This window comes from Bemisia tabaci, chromosome 9 (genome assembly GCF_918797505.1).
Source record: "Bemisia tabaci chromosome 9, PGI_BMITA_v3".
Lineage (NCBI taxonomy): Eukaryota > Metazoa > Arthropoda > Insecta > Hemiptera > Aleyrodidae > Bemisia > Bemisia tabaci.
The window spans coordinates 23,690,655-23,710,719 of NC_092801.1; the positions used below are offsets into that span (position 1 = coordinate 23,690,655).

At 41.2% G+C, this 20,065-nt stretch overlaps 1 protein-coding gene across 2 annotated transcripts; it reads left to right on the forward strand.

Annotated features, from left to right (window-relative positions):
- The first annotated feature begins 1,110 nt into the window (after positions 1-1,110).
- Positions 1,111-19,615, forward strand: LOC109039214 (uncharacterized). 2 transcript variants are annotated; one of them, XM_019054608.2, is made up of 4 exons: positions 1,111-1,267; positions 12,382-12,692; positions 16,135-16,247; positions 19,240-19,615. In XM_019054608.2, exons 1-4 carry the CDS (start codon positions 1,190-1,192, stop codon positions 19,521-19,523), a joined length of 786 nt encoding a protein of 261 aa, XP_018910153.2. In that variant the 5' UTR covers positions 1,111-1,189; the 3' UTR covers positions 19,524-19,615. The 2 variants fall into 2 exon arrangements, with proteins under 2 accessions (XP_018910153.2, XP_018910152.2); XM_019054607.2 differs by having other exon boundaries at positions 1,149-1,267; positions 12,367-12,692.
- Positions 19,616-20,065: the final 450 nt, after the last annotated feature.

Below are 20,065 nucleotides of genomic sequence, written 5' to 3' on the forward strand. Positions count from 1 at the left end.
TTTTCTCCCTTAGTCTATGGGAGCCACCCATTTCAACCGATACCGAAATAGTGATATATCTTGCTTAAAAAACGCTTTAGGTATGCAAATTCAGAATCACAGGGCGAAAACTCGAGTCGAAAAGACCCAGATCTGTTAGTCTGCCTGAAGAATGAACACTCGCAAAACTAATCCGCCTTCAAACGACAAGGTATGCTAAATGCGTTCTTCCGAGTCGAAATAGTGGTATCTCTTGCTTAGAAGGAGCTCTAAGTGTGCAGATTCCGAATCACAGGGCGAAAACTCGAGTCAAAAAGACCCAAATCTGCGAGCTGATTGTTGAAATTGATAGACAAAGAAGACAAAAGGGATATACGAGGGTCCTATTGATGGAAGCGGGTGGTTGCAATGGACATAGATGGTAGATAATCGGCTAACTAATAGCAACCCACGAGAGATCTTATAGTTAATCTTAGTCCATCATTTTCTCCCTTAGTCTATTGGATCCACCCATTTCATCCAATAGGATCGCTCCTTACGCCTTATGTCTATCACTTTGTCTATCAATTTCAATAATCAACCTGCTGCGGGCCGATTATTGAAATTGATAGACAAAGCTATAGACAAAGACGACAAAAGGGATTTGGAGGGATCCTATTGGTGAAAGCAGGTGGTGGCAATGGACATAGGAGGTGAATAATGGACTAACTAACGGCAACCCACTAAAGACCCGACAGTTAGTCCATCATTTTCTTCCTTAGTCTATTAGAACCAGCCATGTCAACCAATAGGATCGCTCCATACTCCCTATGTTTTCTTTATCTATAGCTTTGTCTATCAATTCCAATAATCAACCTGCAGAACACTATTTCCTTTGTCAGTGAACGTCCGTTCTCGAAGCGACTTTCGTGAACTTTCGGCGAATTCCTCCGGATCGGCAACGCGGCGGAGCGCGAAGAAAACGCGGGGCGCAAAAACGGAAGGTGGGCTCCGCGGCTGGCGGCCAATCAGAGCACATTAAGCGGAATCCGTCGCGACCCGGATATGTTTATTTACCGCTTTTTTCTTTCTTTTCGTTTCGTTTCTTTCCTTTTCTTTTTTTTCAATTTAATCTAGTGATTTCCCGTGTGTTTTCACGGGAGCCGAGCCGCCGAGCCCACTCGGGTGACCCGGGTATTTAACGGTGCCGGTCCCGCGGCTCCGCCTCAAAATGTGTTCCCTCCTCGAGCCGAGCGCGAGCATGGCTCCCGTTCTGCTCGTCGTCTTCCTCGCCACCGCCTTCCACCAGGTGAGTCCGTTTAATCTCAATACCTCCAGCTCCTTCTAACTAAGAGATACCACCATTTCGACTCGGGAGAACTCGTTAAGTATACTTTAAAGTTTGAAGGCGAATCAGTTTCGCGAGTGTTCTTTCACCTGACAGACAGACATATCTGGGTCTTTTTGATATCTTCATACCTGGAGCTCCTTCTGAGCAAGAGATACCACTATTTCGACTCGGAAGAACGCGTTTGGTATATCTTAAAGTTTGATGGCGGACCACCTTCGCTGTTTGTTGAAATTGATCGACAAAGTGATAGACAGAGAAAACATAGAAAGCATGGAGCGACCAATTTCAACAATCAGCTTATAGATTTGGGTCTTTTTGACTCTAGTTTTCGCCCTGTGATTCGGAATCTGTATACTCGGAGCTCTTTCCGATCCAGAGACACCACTATTTCGACTCGGGGGAAAGCGTTTAGTGTACCTCGTCGTTTGAAGGCGGATAAATTTCGTGGATGTTCTTTCACCTGACAAACATACAGATTTTAGTCTTTTTGATATTTCCATACTTAGAGCTCCTTTTAACCTAGAGATACCACTATATCGACTCGGGAGAACTCGTTTAGCATACCTTAAAGTTTGAAGGCGGATCAATTTCGGGAGTGTTTTTTCACCTGACAAACAGACAGATTTGAATCTTTTTGATATCTCCATACTTGGAGCTCCTTCTAACCAAGAGATACCACTATTCCGACTCAGGGGAACGCGTTTCGTATGCCTTAAAGTATTTGAACGCGGATCAATTTCGGGAGTGATTTTTCACCTGACAGACAGACAGATTTGGGTCTTTTCAATATCTTCATACTGGGAGCTCCTTCTAAGCGAGAGATACCACTATGTCGACTCGGGGGAAAGCGTTTATTATACCTCGTCGATTGAAGGCGGATCAATTTCGCGAGTGTTTTTTCACCTGACAGACAGGCAGATTTGGGTCTTTTCGATATCTTCATACTTGGAGCGCCTTCTAAGCGATAGGTACTACTATTTCGACTCGGAGGAACGCGTTTAGTATACCTCGTCGTTTGAAGGCGGATCAATTTTGCAAGTGTTCAGTCACCTGTCAGACATACAGATTTAGGCCTTTTTGATATTTCCATACCTGGAGCTCCTTTTAAGCAAGAGATACCACTATTTTGACTCAGAAGAACGCGTTTGGTATATCCTAAAGTTTGAAGGCGGATCACCTTCGCGAGTGTCCATTCACCTGCGGGTGGATTGTTGAAATTGATAGACAAAGCTATAGACAAAAAAGACAAAAAGGATTTGAAGGGATCTTATTAGTGGAAGCGGGTGGTTGCAATGGACAAAGGAGGTAGGTAATACACTAACTAGAGGCAACTCACGAGAGACCCTTTAGTCAGTCCATCACTTACACATTTAGTCTATAAGCACTACCCATTTCGACCAATAGGATTGCTCCATATCCTCTATGTCCTCTCTCATATAAATCTTCTCAAATAACTCGAGGTCTATCGCTTTGTCTATTTTCAATGCTCCTGCTGGCAGACCGACGGATTCGGGTCTTTCTGACGCCGGCGCCGGTTTAGTTTCTGGTGTTTTCATATACTTGGGGCGGATTAACTATCTGAAATATGTAGAACGCAGTGAGGACTTTATTCGTGGTTGTTCCTTTAACAGCTTCTTGCCTCACATGGAGGCCCCATATGGTTTACATTCTGGTCAAGAGAGACACAGTTTTTAGAAACCTCAAGTAAAATCCAACGGTAACAATTGAAAGAAAACTATTAGCAAGAAATTGCGATGATTCGCCATTACGAAAAATACAAAAAGGAACAATCCTTTAAATAATCCGCAAAATTCTCGTAATTATAATTCACGTTTTGTGCTTTTTGTAGGTGCATTATCATGTAGAATCTCCTCTTGAAGGAAAAGTCTGAACGAAGAACGACAATGAATGCGCTTCCAGACCAGTGGCTTGGTGCACTTTGCGATACATCGATTGATCGGTCATTTAAACCTAAAGAAAAGTATCCATAAACAGGGTGTTCGCAGCGAACACCTTAATAATCGATTTTAACACAGCTTCAAATGGGGAAATATCGATAGATCGCAAAGCATGCCACGCCACTGTCAGAGTCAGACTCCTACGTCGAGGATGCCACTATTTACACTCAGGGGAACGCGTTTAGTATACCTCGTCAATTGAAGGCGGTTGCATCTCACCAGTGTATCTCATCTCGGTGATGTCACAATGACGATAATAGCAGCGTCGCAAGTTTAGCTCTTCATGTTTTCACAGATGAGGGGCTTGGAGGACGAGGCGCATAAGTGCAGTTTTTGAAAGAATTCGTCGCTCCTCGGACGAAGGAACGTAACTCTATTCCATGGTTGCAAAATTTACTCAAACAATTCGATTTTTCACAAGAATATATCTGAGCAATTTTTGTCCAAAATTTGTCTAATTTTCGTATAAGATCGCGATAAAAAATCCGTGAAATTTTCAGTTTGAAATTCCTAAGAATCCGCGGTTAAAATTGCTTTTGTGTGGAGAAATTTGGCAACATTGAAATGTAGATACGTTCTTTCGTGGGAGAAACGACGAACTGAGATATTAATGATTTCAAGTAAGACTAATCTTGATGCCTATTCTGCGAGAAATTAGCTCCAAAATTTAATTTTTTAAGCATCAAAAAGTCAGTTTGAACTTTCTCTTTACCATGAGGATGTGTGTAATTTCGGAACTTCAAACACATATTTTTCGAAACAGCAAAAACTGCACGTATGCGCCTTGTCCTCCAAGCCCCTCATATGTAAGACGAGTACATCGGAACACAATAATCGATGGAAATGGTTTACACAAGACTCTACATTGATTCACGTGTTTAAATATACGAAAGTATCAATTGTATCAAAACGAGACAAATGAGAAAGCCGTAAATGCGCAAAAAATGACGTAGTTTCAGGCAACACAGCAGTAAGTGACAATATACCTCCCGAGAGCCAATGAAAACAGTGCTTTCAAGTAAAATGCCACCCTCTTCAGCGAATTTCTAATCTCGAGTTACCCGAGTTACCTTACTGTGTTTGGTGCAATGCGTGAAGTATTCACTCGGTCTTGTAGGCGCTACTTTTCGTTACAGGTTAGACGCCGACTGCACTGTGTTTGGCGCTTTTATTCAAACGGGCGAAGTTGAGTAGTTCTCATCTTCCTTGATTGTTTGTGCCGATGTACGACAGGCGTCGTGCATCGAGAAGAGCATAAAAATACTACTGTGGCAGCGAAGAGAGCAGTAAGTGTCAAATTTTCGAAATCATGTTTTCTTAAAAATTCGTCTAATCATATTTTAATGATAGCACTGAAATAAAAATAGCAAAATTCGTCTGATTTGTATGAAAACGAGACATGAGCGAAAGCCGCGAGTGCGCAAAAAATGACGTAGTTTCAGGCAAGACAGCAGTAAGTGACATTATGCCTCCAGAGAGCCAATAAAAACAGTGCTTTCAAGTAAAGTGCCACCCTTTTCTGCCAATTTCTAACCTGAAAATGTGTTTCTTGTGTGTCCAAAACGCAACCACGAAAGCATGCAGAAGATAGTATTTACGGCTATCTTGCCTAACACTAGCTAAACAAGAAAACGAGAAATACCCTTTTTATGTAATTGAAATAAAATCGGTCGATTTTTCATCATCCAAACGATTCCTATAAGGAGCCCTTCGGACTATGAGTGACAATTTGACAAAGAGGGAAGGCTCCTTTCTCAGACACTACTGAGCCCATTTTCTCAAAACTTCATGTTTGCACTTACGGCTCTCTTCGCTATCACGGCAGAATTCTTTTACCTAATCTTCTTTTTTTTGACCACACAAACGTCTCTCCAGCGCTCCTCATCACTTTCTCATAAGCATGGAGGTGAGGAATACTTGGCGCGCACCGTATCCAAAAGACAAAAGACCCTCCACTGGCCTCTTGGCGACAGGTGGAAACTTTTACTTTCGGGGATTCAACGATTCCTTGTCAAACGGAACTAAACGCCATCGGGGGAGGAAGGTAGAGGGGGGCTCGGATTGGCGGCGGAACCGGGCGCCGGGCTCATTCCGTCCTATACTCGCAATGCTTTTCCATGGCGCTTAGGTCCGTTTGACAGAACGCGCTATCCGGCATTCTAAATTCCTCAAAAGGAACTCAAATTGGCGCTTGGTTCGGTTTGACAGAAATACTTCCAATTATAAGGGAGCAACAGTCATCACTCTTTTTTCGGCTGTTGACCTATCTATATGGAGGATGATGAGTTTCGGGTGACGTCATGAGCCAAACAAGTTTCCCAAACTTCGACTTGTTTTGGCTTGTTTGCAAAATGAAACTGCTAACACGTTGTTAAATATCAACCATGTAGGTAAGTCAACAGTTAATTGTTGAAGTCTCGAAAGTAAAAGCTTCCACAATAGCCGAGATACGAGTGGAGGGTCTCTTGTCTCTGACCGTACCAAGCGCCTTCAAGCGTGTAGATATGCTTCAAATAAAACATCTACCATCTTCGATGTGAAATGCCAGAACCGGTGGGATTTATGTGCAGTGTTTTGAAATTTTCACCCAGCATTGTTCACCCGAGAGATGAATATCGCAGGTTCTAGTATATTCTACACACCTGCTTGATTTACTTACCAGTCGAGTCTAGTCACACTCTGAAAATAATTAGTGTATTTGATTACATTAAATCATTTTCGGTTTTCAAGAAAATAAGTTTCAGCTGCAAGCTTCAAATCTTTGTAAGCTCGATTTGGTTTGACATTCCGGGTCTTTTTTATAGAAAACGACAAAATTCTCTAAACAGTGTTACAAATCAACTTTAAGTTTTTTGAGTTAAAGAGCTTACATTGGACGGTCACATATGGAAATTTTTAATGTCTAAAAAATGAATGTTATTTATACTCAAATAACACAAGTAATGATGTGTAAAAAAAGATTTTCTTAAATATTTTTCACAATTTAGAAGAACAATTCTATTTTACTCGTTCCTTTTGCAAAAGAGAAACAGGCTTGAGGTAAATGTGAACCACATCTCGATGGTTTAGTATAATATTCCCTTTAATAGTAGATTAATAGACGAAGTTAAAAAACTACCAAATAAATCAAGAGTTACAGGGTCAAAACAATCTATTTCCAAGACATCTATTTTTCATGTTTTTGCATTGAACAGAAGCAATGTAACAAATATTGGATACTCAATCTTCAATCGAGGAATCCGCATCCAACTATAAAACTCAAAACTGGTCAAAATCAAGTGCGGAGTAATTGAGACGCAAAAGGCGAGAGTAAAATAGGGTGACACGTGGTCTCATGTGGGAAGGTTGTTAAGCAAATCAGACAGCTCAATCTTCAAGCCTCCAAAAAAACCTTCGCCCTTCGATCGCAATTTCTAGAGCCTCTCAAAATTTCGTTTAAATCGAGTGAGCGTAGTTTCCTCAGGGACCACAGAGTAGAAAGAGTGCCCATGACCTAGATTTAAATGTCATTGCTGCGCGGAACACAAGCATTGGCGGATCCAGCAAATTGGCAACATTGTCTTTTCTCAATTTAAACCTATGGAAATATATCGATTCTTGGAGGGGCCAGTTGCTCCGATAAGAATCGATTCTTTAACATAGGCTTAATGGGGGCAAGCCGGTGTTGCCATATTGCTGCATGGATCCGCCTCTGCACACAAAATGACTATTGGAAAATCATTTGCACTATGCCACATGCTGCTGATTTGTTTATAGTCGACCAATAAATACTTTTGTTGATCTCTGTGAAATCAACCCGCCAAATCTCCTCTTAAAGAAAAAGGGAATAATACACAGCCGTGTTCATAGGTATCTCTCGAACTAGCTCTTTCCCATGGGATAAGGACCAATATAGTTTTCGTTGTGGTTGAGGAAGATTTAATGACCACTTGGTATAATGTTACAAAATTGACAATTTTCAGGAACCTCGAAGGAAATTCCAATGGAAACTTTGAATTTATGTATCGGAAACCTCAATATTTTGGTTAGAAATCACTTTTAATGATTCTTTTTTTAAATCGTGTTCTGCATGAAATTTTAATGAGAAAACATTTGTCATAATGTTTAAATTCGCCCCTTGTCTAGTGGTCCATTCTCTGTGAATCAACTGCAGGCTCTGATTGTTGAAATTGGTAGAGAAAGCAATGAATGATGAAGGCATAGGGCAAATAGATCAATTCTATTGGTTGAAACAGGTGACTCTTATACATTGTAAAAGGGAAAACAGTGGACTTAGTATCGGGTCTCATGTGGTTCACTTTCACGTTCACGTGGTCACGCGCTGACGATAGTTGAACCAAAGAGCCGTACGCAAAAACGACATTTTTCGCCCCCCCCACTAAAACTTATTCAAACTTCGTCTATCAGTTACTAATACTGGAGCGCTTCTTTCCCCAAATTTTCAGACCCCCAAAAAATTTTGGGGGGGTGCTAGGGGGGGTGGAAGTCAAAACCTGTGACCCTCGATATCTTTCGAACGAAATAAGATATTGAGGCCCGGTTTGGACGAAAAATCGTCTAAAATTGCATACTTTAAGATTCTAAAGGTCAAAATCCCAAAATTAAATTTTTAACTTAACTTATGTGCTTTTTTCAGTTTTTGAGGAAAAACAATTTCTTTTAAACAGATTAAACTGAAATTTCACATTTTTTGATTTGAACAAAAACCAGTTTTTTAAATTGTTCGTCTTTTTTCGCATCCAACGAGTGGTCGTATAAGCTGGAGAACCGAACGGTTCCGGAGTTATGATCGATTGAATTTTCCGCTCAACGCGCGCCGACCGATTTTCGCGCGCAAAAAAGTCGGATTTGACTGTTATTAAATCAGATTTAATGTTCAAACTGAGCAAAATGCATTATTAGGGACCCTTGAGGGTCGCTGAGTCCAGAAATTACAGATACTTCCAAAAAATTCACGTTTTTAAAATTACAGCTCCGTACAGGACCACTGAGCGGCCGGTCGGCGCTCAGTGGGCCTCTAAAATAGCGCTACGGAGCTGTAATTTTAAAAACGTGAATTTTTTGGAAGTATCTGTAATTTCTGGACTCAGCGACCCTCAAGGGTCCCTAATAATGCATTTTGCTCAGTTTGAACATTAAATCTGATTTAATAACAGTCAAATCCGACTTTTTTGCGCGCGAAAATCGGTCGGCGCGCGTTGAGCGGAAACTTCAATCGATCATAACTCCGGAACCGTTCGGTTCTCCAGCTTATACGACCACTCGTTGGATGCGGAAAAAGACGAACAATTTAAAAAACTGGTTTTGGTTCAAATCAAAAAATGTGAAATTTCAGTTTAATCTGTTTAAAAGAAATTGTTTTTCCTCAAAAACTGAAAAAAAGCACATAAGTTAAGTTAAAAATTTAATTTTGGGATTTTGACCTTTAGAATCTTAAAGTATGCAATTTTAGACGATTTTTCGTCCAAACCGGGCCTCAATATCTTGTTTCGTTCGAAAGATATCGAGGGTCACAGGTTTTGACTTCCACCCCCCCTAGCGCCCCCCCAAAATTTTTTGGGGGTCTGAAAATTTGGGGAAAGAAGCGCTCCAGTATTAGTAACTGATAGACGAAGTTTATATCGGAAGTGGGGTTTGGAAGTCAGCATATCCAAATCTGAGAAGATGACTTTTGGTGGTGATCAGCAAAGAATTGAGTTGGAGGATGGGCAGCAGATCAAATGCTGCGAGCACTTCAAGTACTTGGGAGTGCGGTTGACCCAGGATGGAAGGACGGATCAAGCTATCAGGGAAAGGAACACCTTAGCAAGGAAGGCTATAGCGATGTTAAATGGAATTCTCTGGGATCAGCGGATTTCCAAAGATAACAAGAAGAGGATATACAACGCTGTAGTAAAAAGTATATTAACATACGGATGTGAAGTTTGGCAGCTGAAGAAACGGACACAGGATATGCTAAGAGCAACGGAGATGGATTTCTGGAGAAGGTCGGCAGGAATTTCTAGGAGAGATCGGGTCCGTAATGATAGAGTGCGTCAGATAATGGAAGTCGAAAATGACATCGTGTTCGACGTCATGACCAAACAACTTGTTTGGTATGGTCATGTCAATAGGATGACGGAAGAGAGGCTGCCAAAAAAGATGCTTGATTGGGTTCCTCCTGGGAGGAGGCGTAGGGGACGCCCAGTGAGAGGTTGGCGACAGGGGGTGTTAAGTGAGATGAGGGAGTGTCAACTCCCTGATAACCTGTGGGAAGACCGAGCTTTGTGGCGATTAGGTGTCGCAAAGCGCCAAAGAGCGCTATAACAGCGACTCGTATGTATGTAGACGAAGTTTGAATAAGTTTTAGTGGGGGGGCGAAAAATTTCGTTTTTGCATACGGCTCTTTTGCAATAAGGAGCCACTATTTTTGGCTCATTGCTGGAACAAAACAAAAGGGGAGCCAGAGATAGTGGTTTCTTATTGCAAAATGTAATCCAGTCGGTCTATTACTTACCTTCTTATTCCGTTGCAGCCACATGATAACATCAATAGGATCGCTCCATCCTCCCTATGTCTTCTTATTCTATCGCTTTGTCTATCACTTTCAATAATCAGCCTGCCTGAAACCTTATAAAGATATGATTGATGCTTTGCAGCCCGTGACAAGATATACAATGATAAAACAAATTGCACAGTGGGTAATAAGCAGGCTAGTTTTCAATAGCCAAAATATATCGCCAAAACGTGTCGGCTGAAAACTCAGCCTTCCGCGGATGGATAAAACAGTAAAACATTGGTAAACAGCTAGAAACGTAGTGCTTGACTGTACCTTTCAAAGCAAGAACAATGTTGTTATCACATTTTTGTAACATTTGATAACAACATTGTTCTCGCTTTGGCAGGTAGAGTCAAGTACTGCGTTTTTAGATTTTTACAATTTTTCACTGTTTTATCCTTAACTGATAACTAGGGGGCCCTGCCCCCTGACCGCTACGCGGCCCAACCCCCGGGAGGGCGCCTCGCGCCCTCAGGCCCGCTTCGCGGGCCCTATACGCATATGTTTAGGCAAAAATGTTCTTCCATTTTAATATACGAGGGCTGTCCCAAAAGAAACTGGACTTTTGTCATAGAGGGCGAACCGAGCGTCGTAATGAAGTTTTCTTGGGCTTGTTTGAAAGCTGATAAGCTATTGGAGATACTGGTTTTTACAGAATGCAAAAATTCGTCTTGGTAAGGAAACTACACGCTTTGGAATAAAGTCAAACTCGAGTTGCGATTTTTGTCTTTATTTCAAGAAAAATTTAGATACAACTTAAAAAAACCCAGGTTTTAAGTTAAAAACTTCGTTGCTCTCATTCAAATGCTTAAAAATAAGGAAATTAACATTTCAAGCAGCTTACCAAGTCATCACCTATCCCCTTCAAAATACTCGCCAGCTTTGTCGATGCATTTTTGCCACCGTTTCTTCAATTGGGAGAAACACTGTAGGAAATCCTCAGGTTTGAATGATGGCAATTCCTTCAAGGTGTTCTCTTGAATTTCCGGAATGGTTTGAAAACGTCGACCTTTCAAGGTAGATTTAAGTCGTGGAAATAAAAAAAATCACACGGAGCCAGGTTTGGTGAATAAGGGGGATGAGGGAGGACACTCATGGCATTCTTTGCACAAAATTCGCCAATTTGGAGGGATGCATGGGCAGGTGCATTATCGTGATGCAGAAAGCAGGAATTCTCTCTCCAAAGCTCAGGCCTTTTTCTGCGGACATTTTCGCTTAATCGTCTCAGAACACCATTGTAATATTCGCGATTGACAGTTTCACCTTGAAGGAATTGCGATCATTCAAACCTGAGGATTTCCTACAGTGTTTCTCCCAATTGAAGAAACAGTGGCAAAAATGCATCGACAAAGCTGGCGAGTATTTTGGAGGGGATAGGTGATGACTTGGTAAGCTGCTTAAAATGTTAATTTCCTTATTTTTAAGCATTTGAATGAGAGCAACGAAGTTTTTAACTTAAAACCTGGGTTTTTTAAGTTGTATCTAAATTTTTCTTGAAATAAAGACAAAAATCGCAACTCGAGTTTGACTTTCCTTTATTCCAAAGCGTGTAGTTTCCTTACCAAGACGAATTTTTGCATTCTGTAAAAACCAGTATCTCCAATAGCTTATCAGCTTTCAAACAAGCCCAAGAAAACTTCATTACGACGCTCGGTTCGCCCTCTATGACAAAAGTCCGGTTTCTTTTGGGACAGCCCTCGTACCATTTTGTGTTCGAGCTGCATCGATTTCAAAATTTTTGACGTAACACTCAGATTTGTAAATGATGAGGAATAGCTGGATGTACATAATTTCACAGTCCACTTACTGGAGAAATTTCCATTTATTATGTTATTTTTAAATACTTGATTTAAAAAAAAAAAAATCGGATTTCGACCGTTAAGAATTAATAATATTTGGTCCGTCCCGACGCGACGCAGCGCCTGCCTTCTCACTTTGTAGCTGCTGTTTATCTGCTGTAAATATTAATAGAAATTCAGCAATCAAGTGAATTGACCAATGCCACAAATCGAAGACGGAAGAATGCAGGAAAAATCGAGTTAAACCTTACACCTTGGACCTTGAACCTTGAACCCTGAGCGATGCACCGTTCCTCAATTCTTCAAATGAGGAGCCCTTCACGAGCTTTTCCATTGTTTTATTGTTCATTCGAGTCACTCAGGTAGAATCCCACACCTTGAAGTTTCTAGCGGAAACGACATATCTCTCACGCTATTAACATTGGACTTAAGTGACATGAGCTTTAAAAGCTCTACAACATTAAAAGTTCGGGGTTTCATAATTTTTTGCACATCTACATCCACTACAGATGACATACATGTAAAGATCATCCTTATCGGTCCGGTAGTTCGTCAGAAATAGTGCTTCCAAGATTTTGCTTGTAGCTGTATAATATAGATACTGGTGATACTGGTGTACTGGTGATATTTACTTGAAAATCAGCCTTGTTGCCCGCTGTGTAATTTGTTTTCTTATATATAGAAAGAGCTACTAAAAAGAGCCTGTTCTAGCTTGATTTTGAGAGGAGTTGCCTCGACCAAGGGACTCTAACTGTAATTTAGACGGACACGTTGCAGGTGTGCATGACGTCGGGGGACGCCCGGGTGGGGCGCAGCGACGTGCGGGAGGTGCTGCGGGGGCAGATCGACCCCTCGTTCTGGCCGACGCGCGGGCGCCGCGGGGGCTCCTCGGAGGAGTCGGAGCCCCCCTTCTGGGCCAACCGCGGGCGCGAGTTCCAGTCCGAGGAGGAGCAGCCGCCCTTCTGGGGCAACCGCGGCCGGACCCTCGACCAGGACCCCGACACCCACCACCACAGCCGCCCGCCCATGGAGGCCCTCCTCGCTGTCGACAGGGATCCCGAGGCTCTCATACCACACATCCAAAAATGGTGAGTTTCACATTTAGAATATTTAAAAAATTTCAAAAGTACCAGACTAGGCCACGTTTAAAATGAAATAAAATTTAAAATTTAAAACCCACTAGTCAGCGAAATTACGAAAACCGTCCTCCGACGCGCGTTTCGACCCGTCGGATCATCATCAGGGCGCGACTCCCCTGATGATGATCCAACGAGTCGAAACGCGCGTCGGAGGACGGTTTTCGTAATTTCGCTGACTAGTGAGTTTTAAATTTTAAATTTTATTTCAGATTTAGAAGTTTCACCCACGGGTCGACTGCCCTGCTAAAAATGACGATTAGGCTATTCATAATGGAGTTGTTGCATGTGTGAGGAATTTGCGATTTGACTATTGATACGTACGTAAAAGTTCGCGAGAAACCCGATGGTGCCACTGGTTCTCTCTGAAATCAACTCCCAAGCTCAAAAAAAGCTCTCAAGTTGAGACTAAAATGGAGGGGATATCCCACGCTATTCCGAGAGTCCACCTCTACATCAAGTCAGATTCTCCATGCAAAGATAGGGAGTAAATATACATTAGCAGTGATGCCGTGTTTTCAGTTTTGGAGTCCTCAATTAAAGTGGCAATGTATTTGCTCCCTATCTTTGCATGGAGAATCTGACTTGATGTAGAGGTGGACTCTCAGGATAGCGTGGGATATCCCCTTCATTTTGGCCTCAACTTGAGAGCTTTTTTGAGCTTGGGAGTTAATTTCAGAGAAAACCAGTGGCACCATCGTGTTTCTCATGAACTTTTACATGAGAATCAATAGTCAAAACGCAAATTCCTCACACATGCAACATCTCCATTCGTCAACTCGCACGAGTAGAACTTCCTACTTATATGAGTAGAAATCCCACTCATATGAGAAGAAATTCGACTCATCACTAGAATATTCTACCTGTAAGAGTAGAAAATTTCAACTCATAAGAATTCAATTTTTTCCAGTTTTCAGAAGTGTTGCGTTTCTGACCAGGAGACACCGACATAAAATGTGAATTCGAAAAATAAAAACATTGTGTCCTTATGACTTTTTGATGCGGTGACTAGTTTCTGAGATATCGAACACGGTAGATTCAACGCTGAACTCATGTGAGTTGAAAGCTCTAGTCATATGAGTTGGAATCTCCAGTCACAGAGGTTGGCGAAAACCGGACGGAGAAAGTCTGCTCATAATATGAGTTAAATTCTGTTCTCATAAGTTGAAATTCTATTCACATGAGTTGAAATTCTATTCATATTACTTTGACTTTCTATAACTCATTTGTACTCATCATTTTTAGCAGGGTGGCTCCTCGCCTCAGGAATGTATCCTTTAAACCAGCGAATTTTGATGTTTATTACGTCATATTCTAACGTTAGGGAAGACTTTGAAATGATGCTGTACGAGAAAACCAATGGGATCATTTTTAAACCTCCAGTTTTATATTAACAGAGATATGAAAACAAAAAATGAAAACTCATGGGGAACAAGGCTAAAACACAATAAATTAACGCACGACTTCTCGGCCGGTGACCCTGATCATCATCAACCGCTAAAAGAATTGAAAATTAAAATTAAGCTGAAAAACAATCACATATTAAAAAATCCGTGTGATCGGTGCCAGAAAATGCGTACCTCAATTGCAAACGTTTCGAAATCTTCGATTATTTTATCAAGAAAGAGAAAAACTAACCAAAATAGGTACTTCCTTGTATTTCTGTGTAATTTTCATAGAATGAGTGAGGAAAATTCTCAAAATTTCAGTAAAAACTATTGCATGCTTTTCCTTTAAAAAAAATTAATAAATAAAACATAAATGGAAACTTACAACGTTACAGTCTATGCTAACAATCTATATGGAAGGTTATGAGGCAACGGAAGATGGAGGTATAGGCTGATTCTACTTGAAACTTAATCCTTAGATGCCCAAGGCTTTTTTACACGCAATGTCCCTGGTCAAATTGACAATTATTTAAATGCATTGATTTTGATAGTTGTTGAAGTATTATCTATGGTATTGCTATGTTTCTGAAAGTAATATATTTTTTTTTTTGAAATTTTCACCTTTTTGGTAACATAATAGCGCTTTCTCACCTCCCAACTAATCTGTCATACCTATGTAAATCCTACAAAAGAGATAGTCAACCTGATTCGGAATTTCTAGGGGTGGTCGGTTCAAAACAAAAAAATTCATGACACGATTTAACTCTCGCCAAAATACCAATTTTTAGACGTGAACTCTTTAGGGCGCATTAGAGATCCCTAAACTTTTTTTCTTTTTTTTTCAGTATTATTGTTGGTTTGGACACATAGTAGCATATTTTGAGCAAACTTAACCTTAACTTTTCTCAAATTGCAACGCAGAGATACAATTATTCGTGCTTAATAGATATCCATGTTGCATAAAAAAATTAAAGGCGAGAGGCTTGAAATCGCAATGCTCCGCGCTACCCCGCCAATGAGGTGTCGCTCAAATTCGGCAAAGAATTAAAGAAACGAGGCCTGAATAAATCCCTCTTACCGTTAGCTGTGTTGCTTACGTAGTCCTTGAAGCACGAGTACAAATATGAAAGTTGGACACAAAATCAATATGAAAATATAGCCAGAGGAAGGACGCATGTCGACAACGGCGCAGAGATACAACTATTCGTACTTAATGGATGCCCGTGTTGCATCTACAAAATTGAAGGCGCGATGGCGCGAGGCGTGAACTTGCAATGCTCCGCTCTATAATGCTTGTGGGTTGTCGCTCAGATGTGGGAAAAGTTAAACTCGATTTTATTATTCTTTTTTTTTTCAATTTGATGTATGATTCATTTATCACGATGCATTTGATCTGAAACTCGTATGTATCGACCTCATACAACCCGTGGGCCACAAGTTTTTGGCGATCATCGGGTCAATTCAACCCAACTTGGGCATCTAAGGGTTGAAAAACATTAGAATACATTTTGCAATTAAGAGCCGCTATTTTCGCTTCATCCACAAAAATACCTAACTGTAAAAGGAATCTAATGACACTTACGTGGTTTCTGAAATGAACCACAAATAGTGACGGATACAAAATGTAGCTCAATATATAATCGGATAGTCTGGATCATTCTTCACAATTAAGTTGTCATTTTTAAGTCAAGTCCAACTTTGACTTGCTAAGGAAAAACGGCGAATGAACCCTCAGGCGTTGCCAAATTTCCTTTGATGAAACACGAGTTTCCTGGTAAACGTATGAATATTTTCCTTTCAATTTTTTAAATAATTTTATTCGCAATTTCACTTATATTCATAACTTCCTTTGAAAATTAACATTTTATCGAAGGAAATTTGGCAACTCTCGAATGTTCTTACAGCGTTCTTCCTTAGCACGGCAGAACTTCTGCTGTTGTTGTCCTAAACTGTCTCACAACTCTATAGTTCAAGAGTTACGTGTTTTTTATTTTGCTTCTCCACAGGTTTAATGTGCGAAAGCGGCAGCAGAGACTTGCTTCATGCTGTGACACGCCATTCAGCGCTAACTACCCAATGTATGTTGGAGAGCCTCAACATATACTCTTGGAAAGACGAGGTACAAAATGGTACCCAGAAATAATCTTGGGACCGCTGGAGGTTTTTTGATCAGTTGCAAACAGGAGAATACGTTTTCAAGTGCCATCTTCATTTGCATTCCGAGACGCTATCTAAAGCAATTGAAACATTCGCGTATCCTTGGGGCTGTCTTCACCTGAAAGTTTAATAGCTTAATAACTGTCATTTCGGAATACTCCGGTTTGTCATTAATTTATTACTATTTATACATTTTTAACCATAAATATCGTCGTTTTTTAGAGAAAAGAACTTAATTGCACTTCCTGTTGCTATATTCCCACTCGAAAACTGTTTTTTATCAGGAAACTTTCGGGAATTGCAACAATACACTTCGCTGATTGCTCTTCTGATAACACATAAAAATCAGCAATATTTTGAACAGAGATTGCATAGCCCCATTTTTGAAACCATTGAATTATGTGAGGAAATTTGGATGAAGTCAAGTTTTTTCTTCTTGGGTATAATGTTATATTAAGAGATAACACAATGAGATATGCGAGTTCTCTTTCACAACATTGGGCCTTATAGAAGAGACAGAGAATAGGGGAAGCAAGAAAGTTAATTGTTTCTAGACTTAATTCTGTTTGCAGGAAGCGCTTGAGGGCATATTCTTGTGTATGCAACTTTTCGAAAAATATTCATGTACCTATCTCAGGATTAAAAGACACTAAATTAGGGAGAAGATTTTTTTTAAAAAAAACCAGCAGCTTCTCTCGCAGAAAAACAAATCCACCTCTGAGGGTGCAAAACAGCACTATTTTATTTTAAGAATGCGGTGTTCTGCTTGCTCGGTTAGCTCATCTCTCTCCACCTCTCTCTCTCTCACCCAGAGCCTCTACTTTTTGTATTTTTGACGTCATCAAAAGTTATAGTAGTGAAAACAGAGGCTTATAGTCGTTCTCTCTCCTCCTTTTGTTTTTTGAAGTTTAAACAACGAGATAGAACTGAGTCGAAGCGCCGAGATTGCTTGGCACCTCGACTCAGTTCTTTCTTATTGACATATCAAACAGATTTTCATATTTTCATGCTGCATAAACTGAAAAAAAAAGAATCTTAAATTTGCCGCCAAGAAGTATTTCTTCTTAAATCAAGAATTTTTCTGGTTAATATAAGCTATTTTTTTGCTTAACCAAAGCATTATTTTTCTTGTATCAAGAAAAAGTCAGCTTGAAGCAAGATAAAAAAAATTGGACTGCATTTTGCAATTTGGAACTATAGATTCTGGCTCATCTGAAAGAACACTTAAGTGCATAGGGAAACCAATGGCACATACGTTGTTTTTAAACCGGGCCAGAATCTATAGTTCCAAATTGCAAACTGCAGTCCAATTATTGGCGGCAAATTCACAAACTGAGATACGTGTACCTTCATGAGGAGAGAATGACTGTATATGTCGCTCCTCTGACGTATAAGGGCGTACTGTTTCCATACGAGCTCTGCTGGGAAGCATAGCGTAACATTGAGAAAAGGGGTTACGTGGAAATCGAGATACGCCCTTATGTTAGAGGAGCGACGAATATGAGTGAGAGTATTCATTTATTCGGGGAGGGCAAGTTTTTCAATTTTTTGCACTTTTTTTTCCAAGCCCCCCCCCCTCCCCTGCTCGAATTTGTCACGTAACGCTGGGCTTGACTCTCCCCTCCCCTTTGTGACGCACCGTAGCGCTGGCACAGAGCCTCGCTCTCCCCTAAGTGCGTTACGTAATACTTGAACGGCCCCTAATATGGCTGAGCCAATGGAGATGTTGCATGTGTGAGGAATTTGCGATTTGACTGTAGATTCTTACGTTAAAGTTCGCGAGAAACACGATGGTGCCACTGGTTTTCTCTGAAATCATCTCCCAAGCTCAAAAAAAGCTCTCAAAGTGAGGCCAAAATGGAGGGGATATCCCACGCTGTCCTGAGAATTCACCTCTACATCAAGACAAACTCTCCATGCAAAGATAGGGAGCAAATACATTAGCAGTGATGCCGTTTGTCAGTTTTAGAGTCCTCAAATAAAGTGGCAGCCCTGTCAATGTATTTGCTCCCTATCTTTGCATGGAGAGTTTGTCTTGATGTAGAGGGGGGCTCTCCGGATAGCGTGGGATATCCCCTCCATTTTGGCCTCAAGTTGAGAGCTTTTTTTGAGCTTAGGAGATAATTTCAGAGAAAACCAGTGGCACCATCGTGTTTCTCGCAAACTTTTTACATACCTAAGAATCGATGGTCAAAACGCAAAAACCTCACACATGCAACATCTCTATTCTACAGCGTCCGTCATTTTTAGGTCCTAAAAGACCCCATTCAGTCTGAGATGGCTGAGCCAATTAGAGGTGGTAACCGTAGTGACCATACTCTCGCCCTATAAAGGTACTCTTCTGCCGTGCTAAGGGAAAACGCCGTATGAGCCTTCAGACGTTGCCAAATTTCCTTTCATAAAACGCGAATTTTCTGGTAAACTTATGAATATTTCCCTCCCAATTTTTCAGATAATTTTGTTCACAATTTCATCTAAAGATTCTGAAAATTTAAAGGAAAAATATTTATAACTTTTCTCAAAAATGAACATTTTATCGGAGTAAATTTGGCAACTCTCGAATATTCATACGATGTTTTTCCTGAGCACGGCAGTCTAGTTGACACCACCTATGGACCAGCGGGCCGATTATTGAAACTGACGGACAAAGCGATAGACAAAGAAGACGTAGGGAGTATGGAGCAATCCTATTGGTCGACATGGTTGGTTCTTATAGACTAAGGAAGAAAATGATGGGCTAACTGTCGGGTCTCTTGTGGGTTGCCGTTAGTTAGTCTATTACCTACCTCCTTTGTCCATTGCCACCACCTGCTTCCACCAATGGGATCCCTCCAAATCCCTTTTTTCGTCTTTGTCTATAGCTTTGTCTATAAGTTTCAATAATCAACCCGCAGGGTCTTTATCTCCCGTAGACTGTTCCCTACATCCTTTCAACGAGATCGTTTGGTTTCTAGGTGGATCGGAGGAGAAGGTTGATCAGTTCTGGGTCTCGCGCGGTCGTCGGGAAGCGACGGAGAAGCGGGAGTCGAACCTGGAGCGGCTCAACCGGGAGTTCTCGCCGCTGGACGAGGACGAGGCCCAGGAGCCGAGCGTCCAGAAGCGGAGCGAGCCCCCGCCCGCGCCCAAAGCCGAGGACCCCAACGCCGAGGACGCCAAGTTCTGGAAGTCCCTGGCGAGCACGATAGGCGCCAAACGGGCGCACCCGAGCAACGCCTCCGACGCCGAGCCCCGGCAGTAGTTCGCCCTCCCTCCAAGCCCGACGGCCAAATCATAGCGCGAGAGTTCCAGTTTTTATCGATGTTTTCGCATTAGAGTTTTTATACACGGTTACAGCTTACACTCCTCATTTTACCTCCTCTCGAAGGAAAAATATTGCATTCGCCGAAAAAAAAGTGAAGTTGATTTGGATTGCATTTTGCAAAAAGGAACCACTAGCATTGCAATGATGCTAAGATCGTGCAACTTCATCCTTTGCAATAAAATTGCGGAAATCGTGAAAAACTATGAAATTTAGATGGTAATTTTTGTCTGAAATTTACAGTTTTTAGCGAGTAAAATAGAAACTGTTAATGGATAATCGGGCTTTTCCTCCAAGACAAAAGAAGTTGCACAATCTTGGCAACATTGCAATGCTAGTGGTTCCTTTTTGCAAAATGCAATCCATTTAACATTCTGGGTGTGAAAAAAAGTGTGCGAGAACTTATAAAATGCTGAATTACCCGCTGTAGCAGTCACTTTAGCAATGCCAGGATGTAAAACTAACTGCTATGGCGGGTGATT